Source organism: Poromitra crassiceps (assembly GCF_964638095.1).
Source record: "Poromitra crassiceps genome assembly, chromosome: 4".
NCBI classification, from domain to species: domain Eukaryota; kingdom Metazoa; phylum Chordata; class Actinopteri; order Beryciformes; family Melamphaidae; genus Poromitra; species Poromitra crassiceps.
This window is the reverse complement of record NC_139626.1, coordinates 5,893,284-5,910,715: the sequence shown is the minus strand read 5'-3', so window position 1 is coordinate 5,910,715 and position 17,432 is coordinate 5,893,284. Positions and strand designations below refer to the sequence as shown.

Sequence of the window (17,432 nt, the reverse complement as noted above, 5' to 3'; positions counted from 1 at the left end):
TGGAGGAAAGGTGTGTTGTTATTAGTGTCAATCAAGTGGGCACCACCCATTGCAGATATTTTGTTAAATTACGCCCAGACAACCTTCAGGAGGCACAATAACACATTTGGCATCCCCATGCAATCCTCCTTCACTAAACAACAACACAGCTGATAATTTTCTAACCCAGCTTCCATCCATCTTCAACCACTTATCTGAAGATCCAGCAGGGGACCCCAAACTTCCCTTTGCCCTGCCACATTAACCAGCTCTGACTAGGGGATCCCAAGGCGTTCCCAGCCGGGCCAGCATGGAGATGTAATCACTCCACCTGGTCCTCGGTCTGCCCCGTGTCTTTTTCACAGCTTCATCATTCTTAATATAGGCCAATGAGATGGCTGACTCGAGTGCTGTAGTTTGAAACAACCTGCTAGATACTACACCAATCAGACAGAAGCATTACACCTGACCTGACCCTGGTGGTGGTTTGAAACCCCCTGTTGAGTTCAAAACGCGCCTTGTCCGAACAAGGCTAAATGGATCAGTGGACCCTGCTCACGTCAAAAGGCTGTTTGCAATCAACAATCAGAAGCTATAAAGGGCATGCCTACTGTGCCTAGCCACAATATTATGTCGGATGATCATCACAGCCTACATTTCAAATGACCACAACATTTTGACAGTCCCAGTAGGTTATAGCTGGAGTTGCGGCAATACGCCCCGTAGGAAAAGCAAACGACATATCTAAAGAGATTAGATTTACGAAATAAAATCAGTCTAGTGTAAGTTGTCTGTGGGCTGCCTGAAACTTGACTTTCCTGTGGTTCACTTCCTCGTCATTTGTGTGCACGCTGATTCTGTTGATCATGTGATAGGACACAAGCGTGAATGAGGAGAGTTAGTTTTAACACTAGGTGATATGATTGGATAGGATTTGATAGTGGGCGGGTTAGTTTTTACACTAGGGTGGTATGATTGGATAACATTTGATAGTGGGACGTGCCCTTACGCCGGCGTCTCCCTGGTTGCGCAAGACGCCATTTTGGAGTGACGGTGAAAGAGAACAGAAAGATCGAGAAGCCGTCTTTCTAAGGTAATAATCGGCACAAATGTGACGTTTTTCTGGACAAAGAAATGCTCTGATATAGGAACTGACCATTGTCCTGTACAAAAGTCGCGTTTATTCGTTGTACATTATTGAAATGACGTCACCATTTCCTCTACACTGACGCGGCATTTAGCTAGCTAACAGTAGGTTAGCAAGCTAGCTCGCTAAAACGGTAGCGTTGGTAGACCGATCAAAGAGATGTCATTGTGGATGCCGGTGATTATTGGAGATATTTTCCATCGACAGCTTCGTGCAACATAATGCTCACATGCCTCGCATTGTTTTCAAAACGGTGGTGCTAAATCGTCAGCTGTGTTTCGCGAGGCTAGCAACAAGCTTAGCTAACAAAACCGAGCAAGCTAAGTTAGCAATTGCCTAGGTGTTGGCTTGCTACTATGCATCCGCCCTGAAACCAACACTTAAGCTGCTTTGAGTTGAGGTAGCCGGCTAAACGCTAACGTTAGTTGTGTGTAGTTAGTTATCCGCCAATTAATGATTTGCCATTTAACGTTACGCCCGTTGTCTTTTGCTCTTACCTAGAGACCCAGTGTAACGTTAGCCGGATTGTATGTCAATTGGCCCTTTGCTAAGGTCGAAGTGTTGTTTGCTAGCTAGCGTCTTGTGACAGTTCCCCACATCCCCTTGCTGCCGGATGGAGCTAGCCTGCCAGCCAGACCAGGCCCTCCTGATCCAGTGATTAGCTGTTCAGTTATTAGTGTGGTTAACTAACGCTAATTATCTAATTCACAATACGACGTGTAACGTTACCAGATAAGCAGTCAAATGTATGAGGGTAATCGTTAGATGGCGGCTGACTGAATGCTGTCACGTATCCTCTGAGTGATAGCGACGTTTAACCACCAGGCACCTCTTTAGATGTTTTGTTTTGTACAACGACAATCATCCATATCATCAATTCTTAAACAAGTTGTTTTGGTCATTTGTCAATGCTGTCACAATGAATAGGCTGATATTTTCAATAAAATCATGGCGTGTTTATTCCCCCAACAGCAAGTGTGTTTGTTCCCCGTACATAGTTGATAATGTGGTATAATTAATATTTGATTGCGTCTTCAATACCGTATTGATGTCGTTCTCACCTAACCCTGTCTCCCTCCCTCTCTCTGGACAGATTCTTCACCATGGGGAATATATTTGCAAGCTTATTCAAGGGCCTGTTTGGCAAGAAAGAGATGAGGATTCTCATGGTCGGTCTAGATGCTGCTGGCAAAACGACCATCCTATACAAACTCAAACTTGGAGAGATAGTCACCACCATTCCCACCATTGGTAAGGACCACACACCACCCGAACAGCTTTTTCCTGAGGGCTGTTTCTCTCCTCAATAAGGCACATCACAACAGAAGGTTATGATCCCGGTAGGCTAAATCCAAGAACCTTTAAGGGCCTCTTTATAAATCCAACTGCCCCTAAAACTTTCTAAATGCCCCCATTTTTAAACGGTGTGGCCAAAGTTGCCCCCAAAGTATCTTTTTTAATTTCCTACACTGCCTGGTAATGGCATCTTCTCATATACTGTAGCTCTGTAAGTTCCTGCCAACTTAATCTTGGAACGGATTGTGTTTTGGGTCCATATAAATCTTAAATGCATAAAGTGTTGACATCTCCAGTCCAGTTTGCAGATGCGAATTAGTCTGGAATCTCTCAGTTCAATTTCTATTTCCAAGGGGCGTTACCTTAAGTCTCACATACCAACCGATGCAGCCCAAAATGCCTCAACCAATCAGAACAACGAAATGTGTGATGTAGCGCAGATGCAGAGCGAGTGAAACATGTTAACAGGACAGCTGTCATCGTGTGTTAGAGCAAGCGTATAAAAAGCGTATAAAAAATAGTTTTACTTGTTCAAACCAAATGGTTCAGATATATTTAGACACAGGAGAGATTGCATAACATTTAACTCGGACCAAGCATTTTACGAAATGTCTATGGGAGAATAAATTGTGGAAGAAAATCTCTCACTTTGCCTCTCAATAAAGAGGCTGCGATTGGCCCGGCCGGCTTAGGTGGAAATCTGTTTGAATGGGAGGGTGGCCGGATGCATCTGCCAGAGCAAATAAAACATGTTCCCAGGCTAGATCTTATTAGTTATGCCTGGCCAATCAGGCGCCAGCATTTATATCTTGATTCATGCATGCACGGTCTGTCAATTACTAAATGACTTGTGTTTTTCTTCTCCTTTGTCCAGGTTTTAACGTTGAAACAGTAGAATACAAGAACATCAGCTTCACAGTGTGGGACGTGGGCGGTCAGGACAAAATCAGGCCGCTGTGGCGCCACTACTTCCAGAACACTCAAGGTGAGGGGGGCGATCTTACTTGGCATTATTGGCCATAGGTGATCTCATTGGGGCATAAAATATGATTTTAAAGCTTATGATCCAGTGACTCATTCGCCATTGGATTCTCAGTGGTTTTATTGTGTTCACAACGTGTGTGTGTTAGGGTTGGGCAATCATTTCTATTTTCATATCGTGGGTCCTCAAGATCACCGATAGGCGATCCAATCGCGATGGTCTATTAATTGGCTGTAATTTTAATGTATTTTTTTTTTATAATGAGACCTATTCTGATTTAATGGCATTAAAACTTTCAAAAACAATCGGTCATAATATTATGGAATACAGCCTACAGAAGAACAAACGTAGATTATGCATTTATAAGAGACAAGATGAAGAGAGACACTGACCGTCCGTTCTGAAGCACCTCTTGCTGAAACTCTCCTCTCCATCGGCTGTAAGGTCATTTAACCGAGCGTTTGGGCTTAATTGGCACTATTCATAGAAATTAACAACACAGAGCGGAGGCTGGAGTTAAAATGAGATGCCATCAGATTTATTACAGGTGCGTGTGCAATGACTGCCGCAGAGAGAACCGGAGGCAGTGTCAAGAACACAGCACATAACACAACCACTTCTGTTTCTAGCCTTCAAAATAAAAGCATGCAGTGCTCTGTCGATAAAACTTGAATCACTCATAGCCTTAACTATGAGGAACCTCCATAAAATAGCTTACACTTGTATCAAAATACTCATTGTGATGTTAAGATTACATAAAAAAAAAAAAGATTACATATGGGGTGAAACTAGTCTGTAAAGCAGTACTCAAAATGATTAAGGTTAACATTACAATAAGAGTTTTATTGCTTATTGCAGATTCTAGAGATTATTTTTTATAACGTCGTCTTATGATAGTAAGTTAGTTAAAATCGCCTTAATATCAGTGGAGAAACATGCAATTGCCAATCATCCAGCTTGCATGCAAGTGTGAAATTGAAGTTGTCAATATCATACTTTACTACAAAATATACACTGTAGTTTTCCTGTAGTTTTTGTTTGACTGTTTCTTCCACTGTTCCATTGTTTAGAGAGTAATAGTTTTATACAATTTTGGTGAGCTATTATGGATGGGGATCCAACTCCAAATGTGCTGGAACAAATGCAGAGCCTGAAATAGGTCGAAAGAGGGGTGGGGGGTGCTCTGTGGCTAAGGCGTGTACCATGTAATTGCTAGGTCCTCCTGGGTTTGAATCCAGCCTGGGACCCTTGTCACATGTCACCCCCCCCCCCCCCCCCCCCTTCGCTTCCCCCCTCCATCCTGTCTCTTCAGTTTGAGGTGTCGAATAAAGGCAAAAATGACCCGAAATAATATTTAAAAAAAGTTGGTTGAAACGGGCACGTTGTAATTTTATTGACATATGTCGAACTGTAACAGGCAATGTACACCAGATGCGTTACGGCTGCGTTGCGGATCTGGTAAACCTGCCGGATCAGACTCTCGCCCATGTTAATTGAGGGGGCGATACGTGCGGTACGGAAAAATTACGCACCTGTTCTATTCATCTGTCAGACGGATCCCGCATCCGTCTGATAGATGACACGAGTGTGGGTCTGTTCGCAGCCGTGCCGCATCTGTTCCCAGAGGCCGGTGTACATTAGCCCTTAGGGCTCATGACTTCTCATATAATATTTAGTGTTGATACTGACTTTATTTTAATGAGTGTCCAATTTATTAGCGTAGTCTTCAGGGCTTTGTATTTGAGTCTCATTTCAGTTCTATTCTTTGGCATGCCCCTCAGTGACATACGCCTTCTGGGATATACCAAGACCGTTTAAGCAGGGAACATTTCAGGTCACATTATATAAACCAACAACATTCAGACTGCACTAATCCAGGAAATAGCACGCTTTTACATCCGCTCACATAAGCTGTATGAACCACTTGTGATGAATACATTATTAAAACATTTTTTTTTACAGCTTTTGATCTGTGACAGAGGAAATGCTGTGGAACCAGTAGATTTCTGTTCATTAAAAGAGCGATTTCAATATTGGAAGTCATAATATGGCTGTGTAGAGAGCATTAAAGTTATTCTATTAAGGAGGAGTAAGGCTTACTTACCCGCAGAGTACAGTGTGAACCTATGGGACAGGGACAGTGCCGTCGTGTCCGTCCACTGGTCATGAAATGTCTAATCGATGATTGGTCTTTGTATGCAGGGCTCATCTTTGTGGTGGACAGCAATGACAGAGAGCGAGTGAACGAGGCGCGGGAGGAGCTGTCAAGAATGCTCGCCGAGGACGAGCTCAGAGACGCCGTGCTGCTTGTTTTTGCGAATAAACAGGTGAGCTTAATGCTTTTGTTTCTGACCAAAGGTTCCGCCATTTTTGAACTATAGAGACACTGCGGAGCGCGTCATCATTCAGAAACCACGCCCAAAACGGGGGGGGGGAAACAAAAACTCCCCACCCCCCAATCCTGCCGTTCTCCTATGTCACGTGCATGGTCGCGTGTTGCACACAAAGATCATATATACGGAAGATGAACACTCCAACTTACTTCCTTGACAGCTAGATCCACATTTTTCTTCTCGCCAATTCTCAATGGCTTCCTTGTTTTGCTCGGGAGTACAAAAAAACTTTAATTTTAAACATCCCAACATTGCGTCGTGATAACAAGACACTGTGTGCCCTCTTTTCCCAGGACCTCCCCAACGCTATGAACGCTGCAGAGATCACAGACAAGCTGGGGTTGCACGCCCTCCGCCAGCGCAACTGGTACATCCAGGCCACCTGCGCCACCAGCGGGGACGGCCTGTACGAGGGCCTGGACTGGCTCTCCAACCAACTTAAGAACCAGAAATGATCCATTCCAGCAGTTTTTTTTTGTTTTTGTTTTTGTTTGTGGTTTATTTTTCTCTCTGTTTCAAACACAGTGGCAGCACCGGATCCAGGCCTCCTCTATGCTCCCATCTGACCTCATCTTCAAACCCCAGCTCTTTATTCCAAGAACATTCTCCATTCCCCCCCCCCCCCCCCCCCCCCCCCTTCTGCCTTCTCCCTTCCTCTCTTGTCAATACTCATGGGGCTCTAGCCTGTGCTGCTTGTGTGTGCGCGTGTGGGTATGTGTGTACCGTGTGTGTGTGTGTGCGTGCGTGTGCGTGTGTGTTCAGTGAGTGCGTGTGGGTGTGAAGGCGTCTCTTGTGTCCATTGGCTGGGATTGGGAGTAACCCTGGCGTGCCTTTTACACACCTCCTGTGGAAACAGTGGTCTGGCTCTTCAAGCCCCTCCTCCATCCACCAAACTCAGTACCTCCCCCACTCTCAGTCTTGCACGCCCCCTTCTCCTCCCCACCCTTACTCTCCACCGGAAGCATGGTTTTCATAAGGCAAAGAAAGAGCCAGGGTGCACGGCACGCTCTCCTTCCCTCTCTCTGTAGTATATACACCGTGTTAACCAGACGTGTTCACCACAATGTAGACTGAATGCTAGGATGTTCATTTTAACCCGTTTTCATTTTGAAACCACAACCCACCCGTAAAAGAGATTCAATAAATTGCATCGTAACCTGTATCAGGTTGAAGCAAATCCAAAATCCCAAAAAAAAACACCACCACCCATCCTCGATCATTCTTGTCATTTGAAAATCATGCTGTTTGTTTTATTATTATATTGGAAATGGAATATAACAGATTATTCTTAGCAATGGTTCTCCAATGAACACTACCTTTCTCTCCCCCAGTAAGTGAGACCATGAAGCACAAGGCAAGCCAACAATCTTTCGGCAGAATTCTTCAAAAAGTTAAAATTCGCTTTGAAATTACACTATTAAAGTATATGCAAGTTTTCTGTCACTTTGTTAATTTTTTTTTGTAGCTGGCATTTAACTCCCCAAATGGAATTGGATTTAGTGTGATGACCTTCAGCATAATTAATGACCTTGACGATGCTCCTGCACTAAAGTAGGTCACCAATACATGGTGTTGGGCATTTAAGAAAAAAAAACTGTGGTTTCAACTGACAATTTGAGATCGGTGTCCTGATACATTCAAAAGCTTCAAACGCTATTCCTTTATGAAATGTTACATGTGTTGTTTTTCTGTATCTAGTTTTAGCATTTCTATTTGTACCACATGACTGCTGAACCAAATGCATTTGAGCAGTATGACAAAGCCTGTATATGAACGCAGTGTATCCATATGAACGCAGTGTATCCATATGAACGCAGTGTATCCATATGAATGCAGTGTATCCTTGAGGGCCTAAACCACAGATGTTCCATGTCACTAAAGGTTGGTTGTAATACATTAGCAACAAACGCTGTAAGCATCCAGCTGTCTAATTTCCTGGTTGGGATGAAGGAAAAGCACCAAATATGAAGGCTTGTAACTGTAAACGCTCCAGGCATATGAAGGAAGGAAGCCTAGCTCAAATGTCTGGCTGCTAACAGGCTACACAGTACATTACAGCACTGGATGCTTCATTGAGTTAACTAAAGACCAACGGAACATGTACTGGCAGCAGTACCTCATCCTTGAGCTGTAGGGACTGGACCTGTTAAGGGAGGGGGTGGGTGCGTCGGTAACTGGTCATGAGCTTCAGCGTCCTCAGTGTGGAACCGTGGGGGTTAAGCTGGCACTTCTGTCAAGAATGATTGTAAATCTGTAAGTTCCCCCTGCAAACCGTTTCTGTGGGGGGTTTCCTGAACACATTAATAAACATGATTCGATCCTATAATATGGTGTGCGGAGTTTCATCACTTGGGTTTTTGCTTTAAGTCTATTATTAAAGCCTTTTTACTTATGTAGGACAATGCAAGTGGGGCAGGAATGTGTTAGCCTAGATTTTGGTGTCCGTGTAGATTCTACACTGTAGAACAATTAAGATCTGGTTCAAACTGTCACATGCAGTAGTCCTCCCCAATCAGTAACGACTTTGTGATCAGACGACACGGGAGGCGCAGCCCATTTTTCGAACCGCTCTCATCGGTGCTACGACCTGTCACTCATTCAATTTCAACCCGCCTTCAAAAACCAGCAGTGGCACAGACTCACTTATGTAGTATGCAGAGTGCAGCGATTCAACATAATTTTGAGTCTGGGGAGAGACTAGTGTGTGTGTGACCCTTCGCCTTTCTCAAGAACCGTTGGATCGACTTCAAACTTGGGGAGTGTGAGGCAGGGGTGTCAAATATACGGCCTGGGGGCCAGAACCGGCCCACCAAATGGTCCAATCTGGCCCACAGGATGACTTTGCAAAGTGTAAAAATTGCACTGTGATGCACTTGTGAAGGCTAAGAGGCGGCAGGTTTAAGGAGCAAATTTAATATTAAGCCTATTCGTGTTTTTTGTATTCACTAAATTCAAATTGTAAACTATTTTCATTACCAATAGAGATTTGCACAGTTCAATTATAAGGTAAATTGTGATGCACAGTTACAGACAGTAGATTTGATCATTTCTTTGGTAGCTGAGATAACCCTATGTGAAAATGTGTTATTAATTGTACCTGTAATTGTTTACACTAAAAGAAACTGGTTGAGGTTTTGTCATATAGGTTATGATTGACTTTATTTGTCTGGCCCACTTGAGACCAAATTGGGTCTGACACCCATGGCTTAGGGGGGGGGGTACCTGACAGAGTGTAGTGCCGAATTTTTTGCAATTTGGCATAGCGCCACCTACTGGCGCAACACAAAAAACAGTTTACCGGTATCTTGAGAACTGTTAGTCCGATCGACTTCAAACTTGGTGAATGCGCTTCTGGGAACCCAACAGAGGGCAGTGCCGAATTTTTTGCAACTCGGCATAGCGCCACCTACTGGCAACACAACGATCGGTGTAGGGAGGGGAACGGGCACTGCACGAGTAAGCTATTAATGTTTATTAGCCACCTATCTGATTCAGTATGAACTTTGAATCCTACATTGATCCAAAACAGCCGACAAGTGTTTTGATTATTTACATAGGCCTAATTATAAACCAACTGTTCTCAATGTGGGGTCCGGGTACCTCCAGGGGTCCTTAGGGTCTTTCAAGGGGTCCCCAGCAAAACAGTTCACCATTTTATTATTTTTAATAAGAAGTGAACAATTTCGACTCTAAAGTTGAGAGAATAGGCTATAGGCTATATGTTGTGATGATAGTTTCATAGGTATCTACAATATAGGCTAGATATACTTAGCTCATTAGATATAGGACAAAATCATATCTAACGTAACAATAAAGATATTCTCAGATTTGGGTCTGAGACAAATTCTCATCAAATGGGGGTCCTATGTGGACTAAATTATTAAGCATTGCTTGAAAAGGTTAAGAACCATTGCTGTACAACATTGGCAATTGTACCAAATCAACCATAACAAAAAATCATTAGGCATATAATATTCATATAGGCCTAAGGACTTATAGGTTGTGAATTTGGTAGCCTATGTGTTTCATCTCCTATCATCACTATAATATTCCTACATGTATTTATACTATATTTGTATAGCAACCATGTCAAATGTCTAGTTTAGCATATAGCCTAACAGCAACGTTATTAATTAATATAGGCCTATATACCGGTAATAACAACAATTGTTACCATGTTTGACTATCTGAAAATCCTGATTAATTTACAAGTTTATTCCAGGATGTACATGGGACAATAATGTTATTTATCACTCCATCATTAAGCCTGATATTGGATATTGCACTGGATTTGCAGTTACCTTCCTACTTCCTGCACACCTGACAGACAGGCCCCGCCCCCCCTCCCCAGGCCCCTCCCTCCCTCCCTCCCTTCAGTGCACTGCAGAGTTCAGCTCGACACACACAATCATGTGGTTGGGACTTGGCGGCGCGGCGTCTCGTTTCATCAGCTAGACTTTAGACAACAACTCCCACAACACAGCTAACTATCTCACCGGGATAAACACGATGTCTGACAGCTGACACTCACCAAGCGACGAGAAATACCCAGGTAGGTAGGTGTTTTACTTAGTTTTTTTGGGGGGCATGCGCTGCTGCGTGCAGCAGATGCAAACACGCTCTTGAGTTCAAACAACAGGTGCAGAGGGCGAACACAAGTAGCTAGGTGGATGTGTTCATGTGTATGGGGGAAATTACCTGGCCGTTCACATGATGGTGTCAACCTAAATTCAGGCTTATTCAGGTATTGTTCAGCCATGTCAAAAGCTAATGTCCAGTCAGTGGAGGCAGGCATTTTCTTCCGTTTCGGCGTGTCTCTTGGCACAATGTCAACATCTGTGTCTGAACCATGCACTGGCTACCTGCTTAGATTTCAGTCTCGAGAATAGGCTTTTATGTATAGGGAGCTAGTACAGCATGTCCTCATCACATTTGCCAAAAGAATCACAGTAATCTAATATCTCTTAGATGGTCCTGTGAATTCCTTTGTACCACCACACTGTCATCTTGGAAGGCAAACAACAGACATGGTGTTTACTAGACAAACAATAGGCTAAGTGTTTGCCCCAAAGAAAGAAAATATTACAATAATATTATGTCTATGGTACTCACTCAATAATAGTGAGTTTACAGTGACCTTATTGGACATTGTTGCATTTTATTGCAGTGCTTATTATGAACCTGCCAGATGGACCCCTCAGGTCTTCAGGTGCCGCTGGCCTCCTCAGTGTTCAAAGGGCTTAGGACTAAACATGGAGAAGTTGCTTTTCAATTTTGTGCACCACTTCCATTCACTGAGCCTCCCCTTAAACTGTTTGGAGCCCCCATGGGGAGACCTGCCTCCCACTTTGAAAACCTCTGGTTTAGCTAGATCTAACTAAACAGTAAACACAATCAGTAAACAGAAACTGAACAACTTATATAAAAGAAGCTTGGCAGGAGAGGCAGAAGAAAGAAAGAAGGAAGGAAAAACACAACAGACGAGGTCAGATTGTAGCAATGCAAACAATCTAACTGGGGGCAAACAGTGGTCCACTGTCACCTCACAGCAAGAAGGTCATGGATTCGAACCCCGGTCCATCCCAGGTCCTTTCTGTGTGGAGTTTGACACCCTATTATAGTATATAAACACCGTCCTATTATAGTAGGAAGATGTCCGTCCATATGTCCCCCTGAAAGAAAGACAGAAAGAAGCTGCCGAAAGAAAGTGGCCAGGTCGCTGATGATCTCATATGTGTCCAATAGGGGCAGAGTGGCCAGGTCGCTGATGCATAGTGATATCATCGGTGATGATGTAATCAATGATAGTAGTAAATGCTGCCATATTAGAGTAGTATAGTAAGATTGTAATTGCTCGGGCGACTGTTGACATAATCACCGGTGACATCACTGACTGTCACAATGTCTGACATCATCATTGCCTGTCACAAATCACCTATGCACAGAGCCATTGTGATATCATCAGTGATGTCATACATTCTTCTCTGCTTGCACACAGAGGCAGTGTGATGTGATAATAAATCATTGATGATGTCACATATGCATAGAGTAGACCAGGGGTGCCCCAATACGCCGGTCCCTGGATCGTCGTGGTCTGCTGCTCTTGAGAGCTGTGTTACATTAGGTTACCATGACAACTAGCGCTGCTTTGCATCCTGGGGCTTTGCATCCTGGGGCTGTAAAGGATGTCAGGATCAGGGAGACATGCAGCTGGGTGGCTGCCCTGTGAGGATCAGGGAGACAGACAGAAATGCTGCCTCGCACTGCAACAACAAACTTCACTTGCTTTGCTGAATCTGACTGTTTTCCAACTGAATATTATGTCGACTTTGCCAACTCTGAATACAGAACAACAACAATGAACAGTGACGGACGGTGTTAACTTGCCCCCCTACCTAGGCTGTACCGTTAATTTTCCAACATCATCACTGTTCAACACAGGGCTTTAAGACCAGTGTGTCATAATCCTTGAAACGGGTGAGATTTATCCAGACTTGATGAGGAAAACATTTTGTAAATCAAAATCAACTTCAATAAAGAGATATAATACTGCTTTGCTCTGTCCCCTTTTTTTTTAAAGTCGAGCCAATGATGTGCACAATGCATTGTGGGTGTTGTAGTAGGATCCCCCTTAGAGTACAGCCGTTTTCTCTGTTCATAGGGATCAAAAAAAAAAAAAAAAAATCACATTTCTATAAATCATCGTATCTCAGGAATTTAACTTGCTATTTCTGTATAGACAGACACCTGCTGCCTTGTACAGACAGACACCTGCTGCCTTGTACAGACAGACACCTGCTGCCTTGTATGAACAGACACCTGCTGCCTTGTACAGACAGACACCTGCTGCCTTGTATGAACAGACACCTGCTGCCTTGTACAGACAGACACCTGCTGCCTTGTATGAACAGACACCTGCTGCCTTGTATGAACAGACACCTGCTGCCTTGTATGAACAGACACCTGCTGCCTTGTATGAACAGACACCTGCTGCCTTGTATGAACAGACACCTGCTGCCTTGTATGTACAGACACCTGCTGCCTTGTATGAACAGACACCTGCTGCCTTGTATGAACAGACACCTGCTGCCTTGTATGAACAGACACCTGCTGCCTTGTATGAACAGACACCTGCTGCCTTGTATGAACAGACACCTGCTGCCTTGTATGAACAGACACCTGCTGCCTTGTACAGACAGACACCTGCTGCCTTGTATGTACAGACACCTGCTGCCTTGTATGAACAGACACCTGCTGCCTTGTATGTACAGACACCTGCTGCCTTGTATGAACAGACACCTGCTGCCTTGTATGAACAGACACCTGCTGCCTTGTATGAACATACACCTGCTGCCTTGTATAGACACCTGCTGCCTTGTATGAACAGACACCTGCTGCCTTGTATAGACACCTGCTGCCTTGTATGAACAGACACCTGCTGCCTTGTATGAACAGACACCTGCTGCCTTGTATGTACAGACACCTGCTGCCTTGTATGAACAGACACATGCTGCCTTGTATGAACAGACACCTGCTGCCTTGTATGAACAGACACCTGCTGCCTTGTATGAACAGACACCTGCTGCCTTGTATGAACAGACACCTGCTGCCTTGTATGAACAGACACCTGCTGCCTTGTATGAACAGACACCTGCTGCCTTGTACAGACACCTGCTGCCTTGTACAGGTCAGACACCTGCTGCCTTGTATGAACAGACACCTGCTGCCTTGTATGAACAGACACCTGCTGCCTTGTATGAACAGACACCTGCTGCCTTGTACAGACAGACACCTGCTGCCTTCTATGAACAGACACCTGCTGCCTTGTACAGACAGACACCTGCTGCCTTGTACAGACAGACACCTGCTGCCTTGTACAGACAGACACCTGCTGCCTTGTATGAACAGACACCTGCTGCCTTGTACAGACAGACACCTGCTGCCTTGTATGAACAGACACCTGCTGCCTTGTACAGACAGACACCTGCTGCCTTGTATGAACAGACGCCTGCTGCCTTGTATGGACAGACACCTGCTGCCTTGCATGGACAGACACCTGCTGCCTTGCATGGACAGACACCTGCTGCCTTGTATGAACAGACACCTGCTGCCTTGTATGTACAGACACCTGCTGCCTTGTATGAACAGACACCTGCTGCCTTGTATGAACAGACACCTGCTGCCTTGTATGAACAGACACCTGCTGCCTTGTACAGACAGACACCTGCTGCCTTGTATGTACAGACACCTGCTGCCTTGTATGAACAGACACCTGCTGCCTTGTATGTACAGACACCTGCTGCTGCCTTGTATGAACAGACACCTGCTGCCTTGTATGTACAGACACCTGCTGCCTTGTATGAACAGACACCTGCTGCCTTGTATGAACAGACACCTGCTGCCTTGTATGAACATACACCTGCTGCCTTGTATAGACACCTGCTGCCTTGTATGAACAGACACCTGCTGCCTTGTATAGACACCTGCTGCCTTGTATGAACAGACACCTGCTGCCTTGTATGAACAGACACCTGCTGCCTTGTATGTACAGACACCTGCTGCCTTGTATGAACAGACACATGCTGCCTTGTATGAACAGACACCTGCTGCCTTGTATGAACAGACACCTGCTGCCTTGTATGAACAGACACCTGCTGCCTTGTATGAACAGACACCTGCTGCCTTGTATGAACAGACACCTGCTGCCTTGTATGAACAGACACCTGCTGCCTTGTACAGACACCTGCTGCCTTGTACAGGTCAGACACCTGCTGCCTTGTATGAACAGACACCTGCTGCCTTGTATGAACAGACACCTGCTGCCTTGTATGAACAGACACCTGCTGCCTTGTACAGACAGACACCTGCTGCCTTCTATGAACAGACACCTGCTGCCTTGTACAGACAGACACCTGCTGCCTTGTACAGACAGACACCTGCTGCCTTGTACAGACAGACACCTGCTGCCTTGTATGAACAGACACCTGCTGCCTTGTACAGACAGACACCTGCTGCCTTGTATGAACAGACACCTGCTGCCTTGTACAGACAGACACCTGCTGCCTTGTATGAACAGACGCCTGCTGCCTTGTATGAACAGACACCTGCTGCCTTGTACAGACAGACACCTGCTGCCTTGTATGAACAGACGCCTGCTGCCTTGTATGAACAGACACCTGCTGCCTTGTATGAACAGACACCTGCTGCCTTGTATAGACAGACACCTGCTGCCTTGTACAGACAGACACCTGCTGCCTTCTATGGACAGACACCTGCTGCCTTGTACAGACAGACACCTGCTGCCTTGTACAGACAGACACCTGCTGCCTTGTATGAACAGACACCTGCTGCCTTGTATGAACAGACACCTGCTGCCTTGTATGAACAGACACCTGCTGCCTTGTATGAACAGACACCTGCTGCCTTGTACGAACAGACACCTGCTGCCTTGTATGAACAGACACCTGCTGCCTTGTATGAACAGACGCCTGCTGCCTTGTATGAACAGACACCTGCTGCCTTGTATGAACAGACACCTGCTGCCTTGTATAGACAGACACCTGCTGCCTTGTACAGACAGACACCTGCTGCCTTGTACAGACAGACACCTGCTGCCTTGTATAGACAGACACCTGCTGCCTTGTATGAACAGACACCTGCTGCCTTGTATGAACAGACACCTGCTGCCTTGTATGAACAGACGCCTGCTGCCTTGTATGAACAGACACCTGCTGCCTTGTATGAACAGACACCTGCTGCCTTGTATGAACAGACACCTGCTGCCTTGTATGAACAGACACCTGCTGCCTTGTATGAACAGACACCTGCTGCCTTGTATGAACAGACACCTGCTGCCTTGTACAGACACCTGCTGCCTTGTATGAACAGACACCTGCTGCCTTGTATGAACAGACGCCTGCTGCCTTGTACGGACAGACGCCTGCTGCCTTGTACGAACAGACGCCTGCTGCCTTGTATGAACAGACACCTGCTGCCTTGTACGAACAGACGCCTGCTGCCTTGTACGAACAGACACCTGCTGCCTTGTATGAACAGACACCTGCTGCCTTGTATGAACAGACACCTGCTGCCTTGTATGAACAGACACCTGCTGCCTTGTACAGACACCTGCTGCCTTGTATGAACAGACACCTGCTGCCTTGTACAGACACCTGCTGCCTTGTATGAACAGACACCTGCTGTCTTGTACGGACAGACACCTGCTGCCTTGTATGAACAGACACCTGCTGCCTTGTATGAACAGACACCTGCTGCCTTGTACGAACAGACACCTGCTGCCTTGTATGAACAGACACCTGCTGCCTTGTACGAACAGACGCCTGCTGCCTTGTACGAACAGACACCTGCTGCCTTGTATGAACAGACACCTGCTGCCTTGTACGAACAGACACCTGCTGCCTTGTACGAACAGACGCCTGCTGCCTTGTACGAACAGACACCTGCTGCCTTGTATGAACAGACACCTGCTGCCTTGTATGAACAGACACCTGCTGCCTTGTATGAACAGACACCTGCTGCCTTGTACAGACACCTGCTGCCTTGTATGAACAGACACCTGCTGCCTTGTATGAACAGACGCCTGCTGCCTTGTATGAACAGACACCTGCTGCCTTGTATGAACAGACACCTGCTGCCTTGTACAGACACCTGCTGCCTTGTATGAACAGACACCTGCTGCCTTGTATGAACAGACGCCTGCTGCCTTGTATGAACAGACACCTGCTGCCTTGTATGAACAGACACCTGCTGCCTTGTATGAACAGACACCTGCTGCCTTGTATGAACAGACACCTGCTGCCTTGTACAGACACCTGCTGCCTTGTATGAACAGACGCCTGCTGCCTTGTATGAACAGACACCTGCTGCCTTGTACGAACAGACGCCTGCTGCCTTGTACGAACAGACACCTGCTGCCTTGTACGAACAGACACCTGCTGCCTTGTACGGACAGACGCCTGCTGCCTTGTATGAACAGACACCTGCTGCCTTGTATGAACAGACGCCTGCTGCCTTGTACGAACAGACACCTGCTGCCTTGTATGAACAGACACCTGCTGCCTTGTATGAACAGACGCCTGCTGCCTTGTACGGACAGACGCCTGCTGCCTTGTACGAACAGACACCTGCTGTCTTGTACGGACAGACACCTGCTGCCTTGTATGGACAGACACCTGCTGCCTTGTATGGACAGACACCTGCTGCCTTGTATGAACAGACACCTGCTGCCTTGTATGAACAGACACCTGCTGCCTTGTATGTACAGACACCTGCTGCCTTGTATGAACAGACACCTGCTGCCTTGTATGAACAGACACCTGCTGCCTTGTATGGACAGACACCTGCTGCCTTGTATGGACAGACACCTGCTGCCTTGTATGGACAGACACCTGCTGCCTTGTATGAACAGACACCTGCTGCCTTGTATGAACAGACACCTGCTGCCTTGTACGAACAGACACCTGCTGCCTTGTATGAACAGACGCCTGCTGCCTTGTACGAACAGACACCTGCTGCCTTGTACGAACAGACACCTGCTGTCTTGTACGAACAGACACCTGCTGCCTTGTACGAACAGACACCTGCTGCCTTGTATGAACAGACGCCTGCTGCCTTG

At 45.9% G+C, this 17,432-nt stretch overlaps 2 protein-coding genes across 4 annotated transcripts in view; both read left to right on the top strand.

The window, feature by feature from the left end:
* The first annotated feature begins 999 nt into the window (after positions 1-999).
* On the top strand, positions 1,000-7,421 carry arf2b (ARF GTPase 2b). Its single transcript, XM_083636135.1, has 5 exons — positions 1,000-1,072; positions 2,220-2,377; positions 3,297-3,407; positions 5,607-5,731; positions 6,091-7,421. The coding sequence occupies exons 2-5, from the start codon at positions 2,230-2,232 to the stop codon at positions 6,250-6,252; spliced, it is 546 nt and encodes a 181-aa protein (XP_083492261.1). The 5' UTR covers positions 1,000-1,072; positions 2,220-2,229; the 3' UTR covers positions 6,253-7,421.
* A 2,792-nt stretch (positions 7,422-10,213) lies between these two features.
* Positions 10,214-17,432, top strand: part of grb7 (growth factor receptor bound protein 7) — a 36,540-nt gene continuing 29,321 nt past the window's right edge. For 2 of the 3 annotated variants that reach the window (XM_083636126.1, XM_083636124.1), the window contains exon 1: positions 10,214-10,349. The gene's annotated coding sequence lies outside the window, so the exon portion shown is untranslated. Of the gene's footprint in view, positions 10,354-17,432 lie in introns of all 3 variants that reach the window. The other variant, XM_083636125.1, reaches the window with a different exon arrangement.

Excerpts from the sequence above, each read along its gene's own strand:
- arf2b (XM_083636135.1), top strand. The coding sequence starts at position 2,230 with ATGGGGAATATATTTGCAAGCTTATTCAAGGGCCTGTTTGGCAAGAAA. Across the intron at positions 2,378-3,296 it reads CACCACCATTCCCACCATTG|GTTTTAACGTTGAAACAGTA; the intron begins GTAAGGACCACA and ends TCCTTTGTCCAG. Across the intron at positions 5,732-6,090 it reads TTGTTTTTGCGAATAAACAG|GACCTCCCCAACGCTATGAA; the intron begins GTGAGCTTAATG and ends CTCTTTTCCCAG.